Consider the following 14,536-nt stretch of genomic DNA (forward strand, 5'->3'; position numbering starts at 1 on the left):
CGTGTCCTCGTGCCTCGTGAAACGTCATCAGTCTCAGCCCGAGTACATGTTCACATTCAAAGTTCGCTTCTCTCAAAGCACGGTCAAAATGCCCGGATGTGACTTGATCCTCCCACTTTCCGGAGGATGCATCAGAGGAGACTTGTGCGTACTCTGGCCAGCATATATCCCAGAATGCATTTCATCAGCAACCGGAAACAGTAGCGGAGGAGAAAACAGTTGACTTTTTATAAATACTACTGTTGTTGAGTCACGGAATGTAATTTTAGGATGTTTTGTTTATTTGACTGTAAAACATAATTTACAGTGAATAATTAGAGTAAACCCAGGAGCAAGAACAGCTGATGTGGTGACGTCATCAAGTCAGCTGCTGCTCCAATCGCAGAAAGACCGTCCTCCGGTTCTCCCGTCCTCCGGAGTCTGGACTCCCAAGACTCTGGAGTCCAGACTCCAAAAGAACACAAGTCTGTACTCGTGTACTTTGAATTGAGAAACGCCGAGAATCCCCTCGGAGATCAAAGAAAGCAGCCGCGACGGTACTTCCGGTTTTTAAGGTTTCCTTCAAAAGCTCAGCATATCCGGTGACGTCGACGGGGTATATATATACAGGACTGTCTCAGAAAATTAGAATATTGTGATAAAGTTCTTTATTTTCTGTAATGCAATTAAAAAAAGAAAAATGTCATGCATTCTGGATTCATTACAAATCAACTGAAATATTGCAAGCCTTTTATTCTTTTAATATTGCTGATTATGGCTTACAGCTTAAGAAAACTCAAATATCCTATCTCTAAATATTAGAATATCATGAAAAAGTATACTAGTAGGGTATTAAACAAATCACTTGAATCGTCTAATTAACTCGAAACACCTGGAAACACATTTTCAAATGTTTGATTTTGTTTTGCTGTTATAAATCTTTTTTTTTACTTGGTCTGAGGAAATATTCAAATTTTATGAGATAGGATTTTAGAGTTTTCTTAAGCTGTAAGCCATAATCAGCAATATTAAAAGAATAAAAGGCTTGCAATATTTCAGGTGATTTGTAATGAATCCAGAATGCATGACATTTTTGTTTTTTTAATTGCATTACAGAAAATAAAGAACTTTATCACAATATTCTAATTTTCTGAGACAGTCCTGTATATATATATATTTATATATATATATATTTATATATATATATTGTTGACTGTATTTACTTTCTTATAGTTTCTGCCACTGAAGATAAACTTGTACATGATCAAATGAAACAAAGAGCCTCGTGGATCTGTGTATAAATATATTTTCTGAGACAAACAGGAGCAACAGGAAACACGACCCGTCGATAACGACTTCCTGTCAGAGCATGAATGCACTTTGCATATAGTTTATGTTCCTCGTGCACACACAAGTCCTCTACACGTCATCAACGTCACGACAACATTTAGATGTGTTGGACATTCATGCAAAAAGAAGATTAACGGAAAAATGAAATGAAACATAAAAGTTAATTCTGTTTTTTCCATTCGAGATATTTCTTGAAAAAAACAGAAAATGAACGTTGTTCACTTTAATGTGACATTTAAACTCGAAGACATCACAAATCAAACAAAGAAATGGAAGAAAACACAATTATATAACTTTATAAACTGAATTAATTTAAATTAGGCTGAAGACAGAAGAACATCAGTTCCAGACATCAGTTCCAGACATCTTTTGTTATTTGTTTCTATATTTTAAAAGTATAAATATGAGTAAAGGTATGCAAGATAAAAAAAGGTATGTAAAGTATAAAAATGCCCCCGAGACGTTTTTTATATTATATTATTCATATTATTATTTTTGCTTCATGCACTCGTGTTACTTTAAGTTTTACTTAACGTTTATTAAAAGATCAAAATACATAAAACACAGTTTGGTCAGGAGGGAAATATTCAGAGAAAAAACTAAATATTAAATTTAATATAGAATAAAAATTTATTTCTCGTAAATTTTACCTTGAAAATTCTGAAAAAATTGTCATAAAAAAATTAATATATACTTTTACAAGAAAAGAAAAAAACAAAAATTAGAAAAAATAAACTTATAAAAATGTTGAATTAAACATTTAGTACTTTAAATAAATCTGAATATCATCCCTCGACTCCGGTGTTTGTTTATTTATTTATCATCCACTTTATTTGTTTAATGCAAACAAAATAACATTTTGTTTATTCAACATGCGGCGAGACAACATCCATCATAACATCACATATGGAGGACAATAACAACAACAACAACATGCATCTCCAGAGACACACAGGAGGACATGAAGAAGCTCCATGCATCACGCTCATATAACATTATTAATATTATTATTATTAGTCATGTTTGTTTTTACAATGAATAAAATAAACATTAACAGCATTACTTTACAATATTTAGAAAATGAAAAACAAATAAAACCACCATAAAAACAACTTATATAATAATCAGAATAGACAATAAATATATAAATAACGTCTTTACAGAGAACTCGAGACCGTCTTCCTGCGCTTGATGTGGCTTTGAGCGCCACCTACCTCCAGCTGGCGGTACTGCATCTACACACACACACACACACATTTCATATCTCTTTGTGGTTGTTTACCTCTACCCTCTCTACCTCTACCCTCCCTCTCCCTCTCTCCCTCTCTCTCTCCCTCTACCCACCACTTGAACGTCAGACGGGACCCTGGACAGGAAGTCCAGCAGCTCGTTGTTGTCGATGAGGAACGGGTCCCGAAGCTTCTTGGTGAACTTGTTCACACCTACAGAAGAAGAGGGTACTTTCTGGGTGTTGTGTTGTACTCAGCAGTCCTCAGTAGTACTCTGTAGTACTCAGTAGTACTCACCCCAGGCCAGCACCAGGTACCGAAGAGGAACCAGGTAGAGGAGGACTGAGGCGGAGCACAAGGCGGCCATCGCCAACCAGCTCAGGAAAGGCACGGTCCAGTTAACGGTGCTGCAGGAGGAAGAGGAGGAGGAGGAAGAGGAAGACACTTCCTGTGACACTGCGTGAGGCTTCATCCACAGAGGGCCTTGGTACTCACTTCTTGATGCGCTCTGCGTGCGACGCCACGTGGTCCAGGGCGCTCTGCACGCTCACCAACACTTCCTGGACGGCGTGCAGCTTGTCCAGGAAGCCCTTAGGCTCCGCCTCCTGAAGGAAGACCAGCAGCTCAGTGAGAACCACGCATCAACCTGGACCTCCAGGTGCCCACGGCAGGTACCTTGTCCTGCTTGTCCTCGTCCTCGACCTCCCACTCGAACACGGCCTCCATGGACTGGAAAGGAAAGAAGACTTTGGATCCTAAAGAAGACTCTGGTTCCTGAAGACTCTGGTTCCTAAAGAAGACTCTGGTTCCTAAAGAAGACTCTGGTTCCTGAAGACTCTGGTTCCTGAAGAAGACTCTGGTTCCTGAAGACTCTGGTTCCTATAGAAGACTCTGGTTCCTGAAGAAGACTCTGGTTCCTGAAGACTCTGGTTCCTGAAGACTCTGGTTCCTAAAGAAGACTCTGGTTCCTGAAGAAGACTCTGGTTCCTGAAGACTCTGGTTCCTGAAGAAGACTCTGGTTCCTGAAGACTCTGGTTCCTAAAGAAGACTCTGGTTCCTGAAGAAGACTCTGGTTCCTGAAGACTCTGGTTCCTGAAGACTCTGGTTCCTATAGAAGACTCTGGTTCCTATAGAAGACTCTGGTTCCTGAAGACTCTGGTTCCTATAGAAGACTCTGGTTCCTATAGAAGACTCTGGTTCCTGAAGAAGACTCTGGTTCCTGAAGACTCTGGTTCCTAAAGAAGACTCTGGTTCCTGAAGACTCTGGTTCCTGAAGAAGACTCTGGTTCCTGAAGACTCTGGTTCCTGAAGACTCTGGTTCCTATAGAAGACTCTGGTTCCTGAAGAAGACTCTGGTTCCTGAAGACTCTGGTTCCTGAAGACTCTGGTTCCTGAAGACTCTGGTTCCTATAGAAGACTCTGGTTCCTGAAGAAGACTCTGGTTCCTGAAGACTCTGGTTCCTGAAGACTCTGGTTCCTAAAGAAGACTCTGGTTCCTGAAGAAGACTCTGGTTCCTGAAGACTCTGGTTCCTGAAGACTCTGGTTCCTGAAGAAGACTCTGGTTCCTGAAGACTCTGGTTCCTAAAGAAGACTCTGGTTCCTGAAGAAGACTCTGGTTCCTGAAGACTCTGGTTCCTATAGAAGACTCTGGTTCCTATAGAAGACTCTGGTTCCTATAGAAGACTCTGGTTCCTGAAGAAGACTCTGGTTCCTGAAGACTCTGGTTCCTGAAGACTCTGGTTCCTAAAGAAGACTCTGGTTCCTATAGAAGACTCTGGTTCCTAAAGAAGAGTCTGGTTCCTAAAGAAGACTCTGGTTCCTGAAGACTCTGGTTCCTAAAGAAGACTCTGGTTCCTGAAGAAGACTCTGGTTCCTGAAGACTCTGGTTCCTAAAGAAGACTCTGGTTCCTGAAGAAGACTCTGGTTCCTGAAGAAGACTCTGGTTCCTGAAGACTCTGGTTCCTGAAGACTCTGGTTCCTAAAGAAGACTCTGGTTCCTATAGAAGACTCTGGTTCCTAAAGAAGAGTCTGGTTCCTAAAGAAGACTTTGGTTCCTGAAGAAGACTCTGGTTCATATAGAAGACTCTGGTTCCTAAAGAAGACTCTTCTTCCTGAAGACTCTGGTTCCTAAAGAAGACTCTGGTTCCTAAAGAAGACTCTGGTTCCTAAAGAAGACTCTGGTTCCTATAGAAGACTCTGGTTCCTAAAGAAGACTCTTGTTCCTAAAGAAGACTGGTTCCTGAAGACTCTGGTTCCTAAAGAGGACTCTGGTTCCTATAGAAGACTCTGGTTCCTATAGAAGACTCTGGTTCCTATAGAAGACTCTGGTTCCTGAAGAAGACTCTGGTTCCTGAAGACTCTGGTTCCTGAAGACTCTGGTTCCTGAAGAATACTCTGGTTCCTAAAGAAGACTCTGGTTCCTGAAGACTCTGGTTCCTATAGAATACTCTGGTTCCTAAAGAAGACTCTGGTTCCTGAAGACTCTGGTTCCTATAGAAGACTCTGGTTCCTAAAGAAGAGTCTGGTTCCTAAAGAAGACTTTGGTTCCTGAAGAAGACTCTGGTTCCTGAAGACTCTGGTTCCTATAGAAGACTCTGGTTCCTAAAGAAGACTCTTGTTCCTGAAGACTCTGGTTCCTAAAGAAGACTCTGGTTCCTAAAGAAGACTCTGGTTCCTATAGAAGACTCTGGTTCCTAAAGAAGACTCTGGTTCCTAAAGAAGACTCTGGTTCCTATAGAAGACTCTGGTTCCTAAAGAAGACTCTGGTTCCTAAAGAGGACTCTGGTACCTAAAGAAGACTCTGGTTCCTAAAGAAGACTCTGGTTCCTAAAGAAGACTGGTTCCTGAAGACTCTGGTTCCTAAAGAGGACTCTGGTTCCTAAAGAAGACTCTGGTTCCTAAAGAAGACTCTGGTTCCTATAGAAGACTCTGGTTCTCACCGTGCCGGACGCCCCCTCTCCGGAGGAGAAGAAGTAGTTCCAGACCAGCAGTAGCAGCAGAGCCATCGGCAGCATGTAGAGCTCCAGGTTCCACACGACCACGACGAACAGCTGGGGGGGGGGGGGGGGGGCAAGACCACTGGTTTAGTGTACCTGTAGTACCTGAAGGACCCGCAGTAACAGCAGAACCTGAATGACCTGAAGTACCTCAGTACCTAAAGAAACTAACTGCAGTACCTCACTAGCCTGCAGTACAAGTACTCGCCTGCCTGAAGTCGAGGGACTAAGTTACTGAGAGGAAGTTTAATCTGTTCCTGAACCGGTCTCAGTGTAGTCCTGATCCTCTATAGACCTCCATCAGTAAACATACCATCAGAGAGAAGATGGTCCGGTTCTAGCCGTGCAGTAAGTATGAGAGCTTTAGTCCACAGGGGGCGCCAGAACCAACACTACCACTTTAGTCCACAGGGGGCGCCAGAACCAACACTACCACTTTAGTCCACAGGGGGCACCAGAACCACCACTACCACTTTAGTCCACAGGGGGCGCCAGAACCACCACTACCACTTTAGTCCACAGGGGGCAGTAGAACCAACACTACCACTTTAGTCCACAGGGGGCATCAGAACCATCACTACCACTTTAGTCCACAGGGGGCAGTAGAACCAACACTACCACTTTAGTCCACAGGGGGCACCAGAACCAACACTACCACTTTAGTCCACAGGGGGCACCAGAACCAACACTACCACTTTAGTCCACAGGGGCTCCAGAACCAACACTACCACTTTAGTCCACAGGGGGCAGCAGAACCAACACTACCACTTTAGTCCACAGCGGGCAGAACCAACACTACCACTTTAGTCCACAGGGGCATCAGAACCATCACTACCACTTTAGGGGGCACCAGAACCAACACTACCACTTTAGTCCACAGGGGGCACCAGAACCAACACTACCACTTTAGTCCACAGGGGGGCCAGAACCAACACTACCACTTTAGTCCACAGGGGCATCAGAACCAACACTACCACTTTAGTCCACAGGGGGCATCAAACCAGACTCACGTCCACAGGGGCAGCAGAACCAACACTACCACTTTAGTCCACAGGGGCAGCAGAACCAACACTACCACTTTAGTCCACAGGGGGCAGAACCAACACTACCACTTTAGTCCACAGGGGGCAGCAGAACCAACACTACCACTTTAGTCCACAGGGGGCAGTAGAACCAACACTACCACTTTAGTCCACAGGGGGCAGTAGAACCAACACTACCACTTTAGTCCACAGGGGGCACCAGATGTTTGTTTGTGTGTGTGTGTGTGTGTGTGTGTGTGTGTGTGTGTGTGTGTGTGTGTGTATGTGTGTGTGTGTGTGTGTGTATGTGTGTGTGTGTGTGTGTGTGTGTATGTGTGTGTGTGTATGTGTGTGTGTGTGTGTGTATGGTGTGTGTGTATGTGTGTGTGTGTGTGTGTGTGTATGTGTGTATGTGTGTGTGTGTGTATATGTGTGTGTGTGTATGTGTGTGTGTGTGTGTGTATGTGTGTGTGTGTGTGTGTGTGTGTGTGTGTGTGTGTGTGTGTGTGTGTGTGTGTGTGTGTGTGTGTGTGTGTGTGTGTGTATGTGCGTGTGTGTGTGTGTGAGCCTCACCACAAAGGAGGTGAGGCTCCTCTGGGTTGACTCCCACTGGAAGCAGCTGTTGATAAACGCCCCGTAGCCGATCAGGACCATGATGCACCTCTTCACGCGGTTAAAGTTCTGCTGCAGCAACTGAGATGGAAAGTTTTCATTATCAACATAATTAATTACATTTAGGAAAGATGAACTCTTCTGCATCCAATACAATAATATATAATATAATATATAATATATTAATATACTGTATAATATGTTAATATAAAATATTAATATAATATATAAATATTATATATAATATATAATATATTAATATAATATATATTAATATATAATATATTACAATAATATATAATATATTATATTACTATAATATATTATATATTAATATAATATATGATAATATAATATATTTCTATAATATATAATATCTTATATTAATATAATATCTTATATATTAATATAATATATTAATATAAGATATTATATTAATATATAAGTAGTAATGCACATGAACAGACCTGCTTGGAGACTTTGGGTTCTTCCTCGATGTATTTCTGCTCTGCAGGAACAACTGACCTCAGAGCAGCTTTTACCTGGAGAGAGGACAGGTTCACCTGGTAGGTCATGTGACTGAGGACAGGTTGTACTAGTACTCACGGGGCAGTACTAGTACACAGAGTACTCACGGGGCAGTACTAGTACACAGAGTACTCACGGGGCAGTACTAGTACACAGAGTACTCACGGGGCAGTACACCACGTCGGCCTCCAGCAGGATGCTCCCTTTGCTTCGGGCCGTTAGCTCTTTGTTCTTCAATGTGTAACTTTTTTTTTCTCCGTTTCGGATCTGATGGAAGTGAAACCATGGTAACGGCTTGTACTTGTACACCTGAGCGTTGTCCTTTGTGTACTTTTACACTCACAGATAATAAGGGGATGGCCACTTTCCCCAGGAAGTCGGCGCTGCGGTCTCGGTCCTCGTCGAACACGGAGACCTCCAACACGGAGTGCACGTCCGTCACGTTGCTGAGGAGGGGCGAGGGATTAAGAATGCGTGAGTAGTGTGTAGTACTTGTGTACTTGTGTACTCACAAGGTGAAGACCTTGTTCCACTCCGGGTTCAGGTTCTTGTAGACCGTGTGAGTCTGCAGACGGTCGTTGTTCAGCTCCAGCACACAGAACGGGTCGCTCCTCCCTGGAGACAGGACACAGTACTGGAGAGCAGGACTCGGTACTGGAGAGCAGTACTCGGTACTGAAGAGCAGGACTCAGTACTGGAGAGCAGTACTCAGTACTGGAGAGCAGTACTCGGTACTGGAGAGCAGTACTGGAGAGCAGTACTCAGGACTGGAGAGCAGTACTCGGTACTGGAGAGCAGTACTCAGTACTGGAGAGCAGTACTCAGGACTGGAGAGCAGTACTGGAGAGCAGTACTCGGTACTGGAGAGCAGTACTGGAGAGCAGTACTCAGTACTGGAGAGCAGTACTGGAGAGCAGTACTCAGTACTGGAGAGCAGTACTGGAGAGCAGTACTCAGTACTGGAGAGCAGTACTCAGGACTGGAGAGCAGTACTGGAGAGCAGTACTCAGGACTGGAGAGCAGTACTGGAGAGCAGTACTCAGGACTGGAGAGCAGTACTGGAGAGCAGTACTCGGTACTGGAGAGCAGTACTGGAGAGCAGTACTCAGTACTGAAGAGCAGTACTCAGGACTGGAGAGCAGTACTGGAGAGCAGTACTCAGTACTGGAGAGCAGTACTCAGGACTGGAGAGCAGTACTCGGTACTGGAGAGCAGTACTGGAGAGCAGTACTCAGTACTGAAGAGCAGTACTCGGTACTGGAGAGCAGTACTCAGGACTGGAGAGCAGTACTCAGGACTGAAGAGCAGTACTCGGTACTGTAGAGCAGTACCGAGTACTCTATACAGTATAGTGTGTATGGAGTACTGTAGAGCAGTATAAAGTGTTGTAGAGTAGTACTGAGTACTGTGGGGAAGCATATAGGACTGCAGAGGAGTATCCCATAGTAGTATAAAGTATCTCATAGTAGTAGAAGTACATCATAGCAGTAGAAGTACATCATAGCAGTAGAAGTACATCAGAGCAGTAGAGTACAGGTTGCCGTGGTTACCCATGACGTCGGCCGCCATGAGGCCCTCGGCCCTCAGGACCTTCACCTGCACGACGCCCACGTCCTTGAGGCCGGAGAACGACCTCCAGACGCTCTGAGGGACAGACAGGCCGTTAGCATCTGAGCGTTAGCATCTGAGCGTAAGCATCTAGCCGTTAGCATCTGGCCGTAAGCATCTAGCCGTTAGCATCTGAGCGTTAGCATCTGATCGTTAGCATCTGGCCGTTAGCATCTGAGCGTTAGCATCTGACCGTTAGCATCTGGCCGTTAGCATCTGAGCGTTAGCATCTGGCCGTTAGCATCTGATCGTTAGCATCTGAGCGTTAGCATCTGAGCGTAAGCATCTGGCCGTTAGCATCTGATAGTTAGCATCTGGCCGTTAGCATCTGCGCGTTAGCATCTGAGCGTAAGCATCTAGCCGTTAGCATCTGAGCGTTAGCATCTGAGCGTTAGCATCTGAGCGTTAGCATCTGATCGTTAGCATCTGAGCGTAAGCATCTGGCCGTTAGCATCTGAGCGTTAGCATCTGAGCGTTAGCATCTGATCGTTAGCATCTGGCCGTTAGCATCTGGCCGTTAGCATCTGAGCGTTAGCATCTGGCCGTTAGCATCTGAGCGTTAGCATCTGATCGTTAGCATCTGACCGTTAGCATCTGCGCGTTAGCATCTGAGCGTAAGCATCTAGCCGTTAGCATCTGAGCGTTAGCATCTGAGCGTTAGCATCTGATCGTTAGCATCTGAGCGTTAGCATCTGAGCGATAGCATCTGATCATTAGCATCTGGCCGTTAGCATCTGAGCGTTAGCATCTGGCCGTTAGCATCTGGCCGTTAGCATGACGCGGCGGCGCTCACGTAGCGTCCCAGGGTCCGGCGGCGCTCCGCCGGGTCGTCCAGCGGCGTGACGGAGAGGTCGGAGACGGAGACGGGGGCCGAGGCCGTCAGCGTGACCAGCAGCACCACGGAACCCCGGGACTCCTCCAGGGGCAGAACCAGGTGGTGGGTCGTCTCCCGGGTCAGAGAGGTCAGGTCCACCTGGCAGCTGGACACACACACACACACACACACAGGATGAGGACAAACACACACACAGTATTAGTACACACAACGAGCTCATGGAGCTCTACGTCCTTTAGAGGTTATATCTCGTGATCCAGGTTCTAGGACCCTTCAGGAGGTTCTAGGACCCTTCATGAGGGTCTAGGTGTCTTCAGGAGGTTCTATGACCCTTCAGGAGGTTCTAGGTGTCTTCAGGAGGTTCCGTGGTGATTCAGGATCTGACTAACTGTATGTTACTGTTGTGGATCCCACAGAACTCAAGGTCTCATGATGTAACAAACAGAACCAGACCGTCCGATGAAGTCGTCCCGGCGGCCCGTGTCCTGGTCCCAGACGCAGACGTCCAGCACGCCGCTCTCGTCGTACATGTGGAGGTCAAACTGCTGCCGCCACTGGGGGCTCAGGGTCTTCGGCACCGTCTGCACGCAAACACCCAGATGCATCATGGGAAACACGCTCTTAATTTGAAGAAACAACATTCCCGGACCCCAGCGCCAGCGAGGTCAGAGGTCGGAGGTCGGCGGCCCGCACCTTGCTCCGGTACTTCTGGGGCCCGAGCCTGAACTTGACGTAGGGGTCGCTCAGGCCGTTGGGGTCCATGGGGACGAGGTCACGACCCTCGATCAGAGAGATGCTGACGAGGCCCCGCCAGAGCTGGGACTGACGCTGGGACTGCTACACACACACAGAGACACACACACACACACACACACACAGAGACACACACACACAGAGAGACACACAGAGACACACACACACACACACACAGAGACACACACACAGAGAGACACACAGAGACACACACAGAGACACACACACAGACACACACACACAGAGACACACACACACACACACAGACACACAGAGACACACACAGAGACACACACAGAGACACACACACACACAGAGAGACACACAGAGACACACAGAGACACACACACACAGAGACACACAGAGACACACAGAGACACAGAGACACACACACACACAGACACAGAGACACACACACACAGAGACACACACACACACAGAGACACACACACAGAGACACACACACACAGAGACACACAGAGACACACACACACACACAGAGACACACACACAGACACAGAGACACACAGAGACACACACACACACACAGAGACACACAGAGACACACACACACACACACACACACACAGAGACACACAGAGACACACACACACACACACACACAGAGACACACAGAGACACACACACAGAGACACACACACACAGACACACACACAGACACACACACAGACACACAGAGAGACACACAGAGAGACACACACACACAGAGACACACACACAGAGAGACACACACAGAGACACACACACAGACACACACACACAGACACAGAGACACACACACACACACAGAGACACACACACACACAGAGACACACAGAGACACACAGAGACACACACACACACACACAGAGACACACAGAGAGACACACACACACACACACAGAGACACACACACACACACACACACACAGAGACACACACAGAGACACACACACACAGAGACACACAGAGACACACACAGAGACACACACACAGAGACACACACACAGAGACACACACACACACACACACACACACACAGAGACACACACACAGAGACACACAGAGACTGTTAGAAGTGGGACAAATAAATGCGAATTTTTCTGGGATTAGCAAGAGGATCCATAGACCAGGCCGGGAAAAGCGAATGCGGAATGTGAGTAATAAAACAGATCAAAGGGGACCCCAGTTCCATTAGACCACAACAACAGGAAAGCAACAAGGCATCCATCAGGCCGGCCGACAGGTGGTGAAAACAATGGCTCAGGCCATCCACAAACAGAGGGCCGGGTGACAGAAAGGGGTTTAGGGTTTTGGGGCTTTACAACCGGGGTTTTGAAAACCAGGACCATGGACCTCTGTGATATTCAAATGAAATGGTTTATTTGTTTCCCATATCCCGACCTGGGCCGAGAGGTGTTATACGAGGAATAAAAACCCGCCCGGATTTATGGGTTAATGCCTGAGATAAGGAGAGAAAGGAAAGTCCCCAATAGTTTTTACCGACAAGTTTTTGATGTTGGCAGGGAAATCTCCCAGGTCTGAAAGGATCATAAAGAGGGTACCCTAAGTGCCGAGGATAAGGGGACAAGGGGAAGGTCCCGGGGAGAGTTTAAAAAAAAAGTTTTTATTGGGGGGTTCTCCCGCCTCCGGAAGAAAGGGGGGTCCCCCATAGCAAAAGAGGACGGGTTCCGGGAAAAAATGGGAGGGGCCATATTTTTTTGGGGGTCTTTTTTTTGAAAAAATTTTTTTGGTTTTTTTGCAGGCTTAAAATTTTTTTTGGGCACTTTTTTTCCTTTTTTTTATGAAAAAAAGGGGGAGCACCCGGTTTGGGAACCCCACTTTTTGATTTTTATTTCTTTCCCCGAAAAAAAACCCCCGGGGCCCGCCTTGGTCTAAAACTTCACGGTTCCCCCCCGGGGCCTTTTTTAGCCTTTTTACCTTTACCCCCCGAAGACAAAAGGGGAAAACCCGAGGGGACCCCCCCCGCCCCGGGTGGTCGGGACCCCCGGGGGCTCAACCCCCACCCCCATCCCAAAAAAGGGTATATTCCCCCCCCCCTTAACTGGGTTTTTCCCGGAAAGTTTCCCCTCCCCCGGGGGCGTTGGGGGGGAACCGGGGGGGCGGGCCGAGAATCGTACCCGTTTGGCCCGGTTTCCCCAAGTGGAAATTAAAATTTTTCCCCCCCCGCCGCCCCTCGACCTTTCCCCCAGGCTGGGGAGGAACCTTTAAAAGGGCCCCGGGACCGTCGACCCCCACCTTTCCCCCCCCACCCCTTCCCGGGGGGCCCCCCCTTTCCGGGCCCCCCTCCCCGTTTTTTTAAGGAGGGCCCCGATCTTTCCCCCTCTCCCCCCTCGGTTTCCCCCCCCCCCCCCTCCCCTTCCCCGCCCCCGAGGATCCGTGACCCCGCTAAAAAGGGGGAAAAACGTTCCCGGGGTTTTTCTCGCACAGGGCCGGATTTTTCCTGGTTTAACCAAAACCCTAAAAAGGAAAATAAACGATGAATTTAAAATTTTTTTCCCCTTTTCCTCTGGGTTCCCCCCCTCCCCCTTTCCTCCCTCTCCCTTTTCCCCCTCCACCGAACGGGGGAAAACCCTTTCCTTCCCCCCCGAGGCCCCCAAAAGGCCGAGCCCCCGGCGGGAAAAAACCCAAGGAAATTTTTTTAAAAACCTTTAAAATCTTACGGGGGTTTTAAAGGAAAATAAAATTCAGTGGAAATTAAATTACCCCTTTGGGAAAAGGAGCGAATTTTTTCCCTCTCCCGTTAAAACCAGAACCCTAAAAAACTTATTTACCAGGAACCAACTGATGATTTATAAACTGGGCAAGGGGAAAAAAGGAAAAACCCCGGTAAATTTGGAAATTCAAAAATTTAAAAAAAGGATGGGTTCTCCCCGGGGGAAACCCCCATTTTTTTCTCCCAAAAAACGAGGGCTTCACCTTTATTTCCACTATTTTGGGGTTTTTGGGAAAGGACGCCTTTAACCGCGGGCGAACAAATTTTCACTTGGGTGAAATCCTTTACCCCCAAAATATTCAAGAGGGGGCGTTAAGCCTTTTTTTTTGGAAAAATTCAGGTTTGGGGGAGGTGAAGGGGAAAAAGGGGCCCTTAATTACCCGGGTGGGGACGTCCCCCTCCCCCCCCGTCCGCCAAACCCCCTTTCCTTTATTTTGGTATTTGGCACAAAAAGAAAACGGAGTGGTTTTTACCTCTTGATAAAGGCTTTGGGAAAAAATTTTTTAGGACGGGGAAAAAGACAAATCTTAGGACTTGTTTAATTGGGGTTTTTTTCACCCCCCTTTAAACAGGGCCGAAAAGATAGCCCCCCCCGCCCGAAATAGCGTTTTCCTAGGGTTGTTAAAAAAAATAACCGAATGAAAGGGTAACTATCCCTTTTTTTTCCAAAAAGTTGGTTTGGGTGTGATTTGGTTGTGAGGTTCTTAACCAATTTTGCTTTAAAAATTTTCTTAAAAACCATTAGGGGTTTAAATTTTTTGATTTTTCTTTTAAAATTTGAAGGTTTGATTTGTTTTTATTTGAGAATTGCCTTTTTTGAAAGGGAGGTTTAAGAGAAAAAGACCTTTTAACAGTTTGGGAATAACTCAACGCAAAAAAAAACGCA

The 14,536-nt window shown here is 46.3% G+C and overlaps 1 protein-coding gene across 2 annotated transcripts in view; it reads right to left on the minus strand.

The window, feature by feature from the left end:
* Nucleotides 1–1,235: 1,235 nt before the first annotated feature.
* The window catches only part of mctp1b (multiple C2 domains, transmembrane 1b), a 28,092-nt gene continuing 14,791 nt past the window's right edge, over nt 1,236–14,536 (minus strand). The window contains exons 5-19 of one of the 2 annotated variants that reach the window (XM_056432968.1): nt 10,854–10,997; nt 10,614–10,741; nt 10,119–10,305; nt 9,268–9,361; nt 8,230–8,332; nt 8,061–8,163; nt 7,883–7,984; nt 7,657–7,731; nt 7,151–7,270; nt 5,499–5,609; nt 3,234–3,287; nt 3,054–3,163; nt 2,856–2,965; nt 2,674–2,771; nt 1,236–2,564 (exon numbers count right to left, since the gene is read on the minus strand). In XM_056432968.1, coding sequence (XP_056288943.1) covers nt 2,487–2,564; nt 2,674–2,771; nt 2,856–2,965; nt 3,054–3,163; nt 3,234–3,287; nt 5,499–5,609; nt 7,151–7,270; nt 7,657–7,731; nt 7,883–7,984; nt 8,061–8,163; nt 8,230–8,332; nt 9,268–9,361; nt 10,119–10,305; nt 10,614–10,741; nt 10,854–10,997 — 1,617 coding nt within the window. In that variant the 3' untranslated portion in view covers nt 1,236–2,486. The remainder of the gene's footprint in view (nt 2,565–2,673; nt 2,772–2,855; nt 2,966–3,053; nt 3,164–3,233; nt 3,288–5,498; nt 5,610–7,150; nt 7,271–7,656; nt 7,732–7,882; nt 7,985–8,060; nt 8,164–8,229; nt 8,333–9,267; nt 9,362–10,118; nt 10,306–10,613; nt 10,742–10,853; nt 10,998–14,536) is intronic. The other variant, XM_056432967.1, reaches the window with a different exon arrangement.

Source organism: Pseudoliparis swirei, chromosome 15 (genome assembly GCF_029220125.1).
Source record: "Pseudoliparis swirei isolate HS2019 ecotype Mariana Trench chromosome 15, NWPU_hadal_v1, whole genome shotgun sequence".
Taxonomy (NCBI): domain Eukaryota; kingdom Metazoa; phylum Chordata; class Actinopteri; order Perciformes; family Liparidae; genus Pseudoliparis; species Pseudoliparis swirei.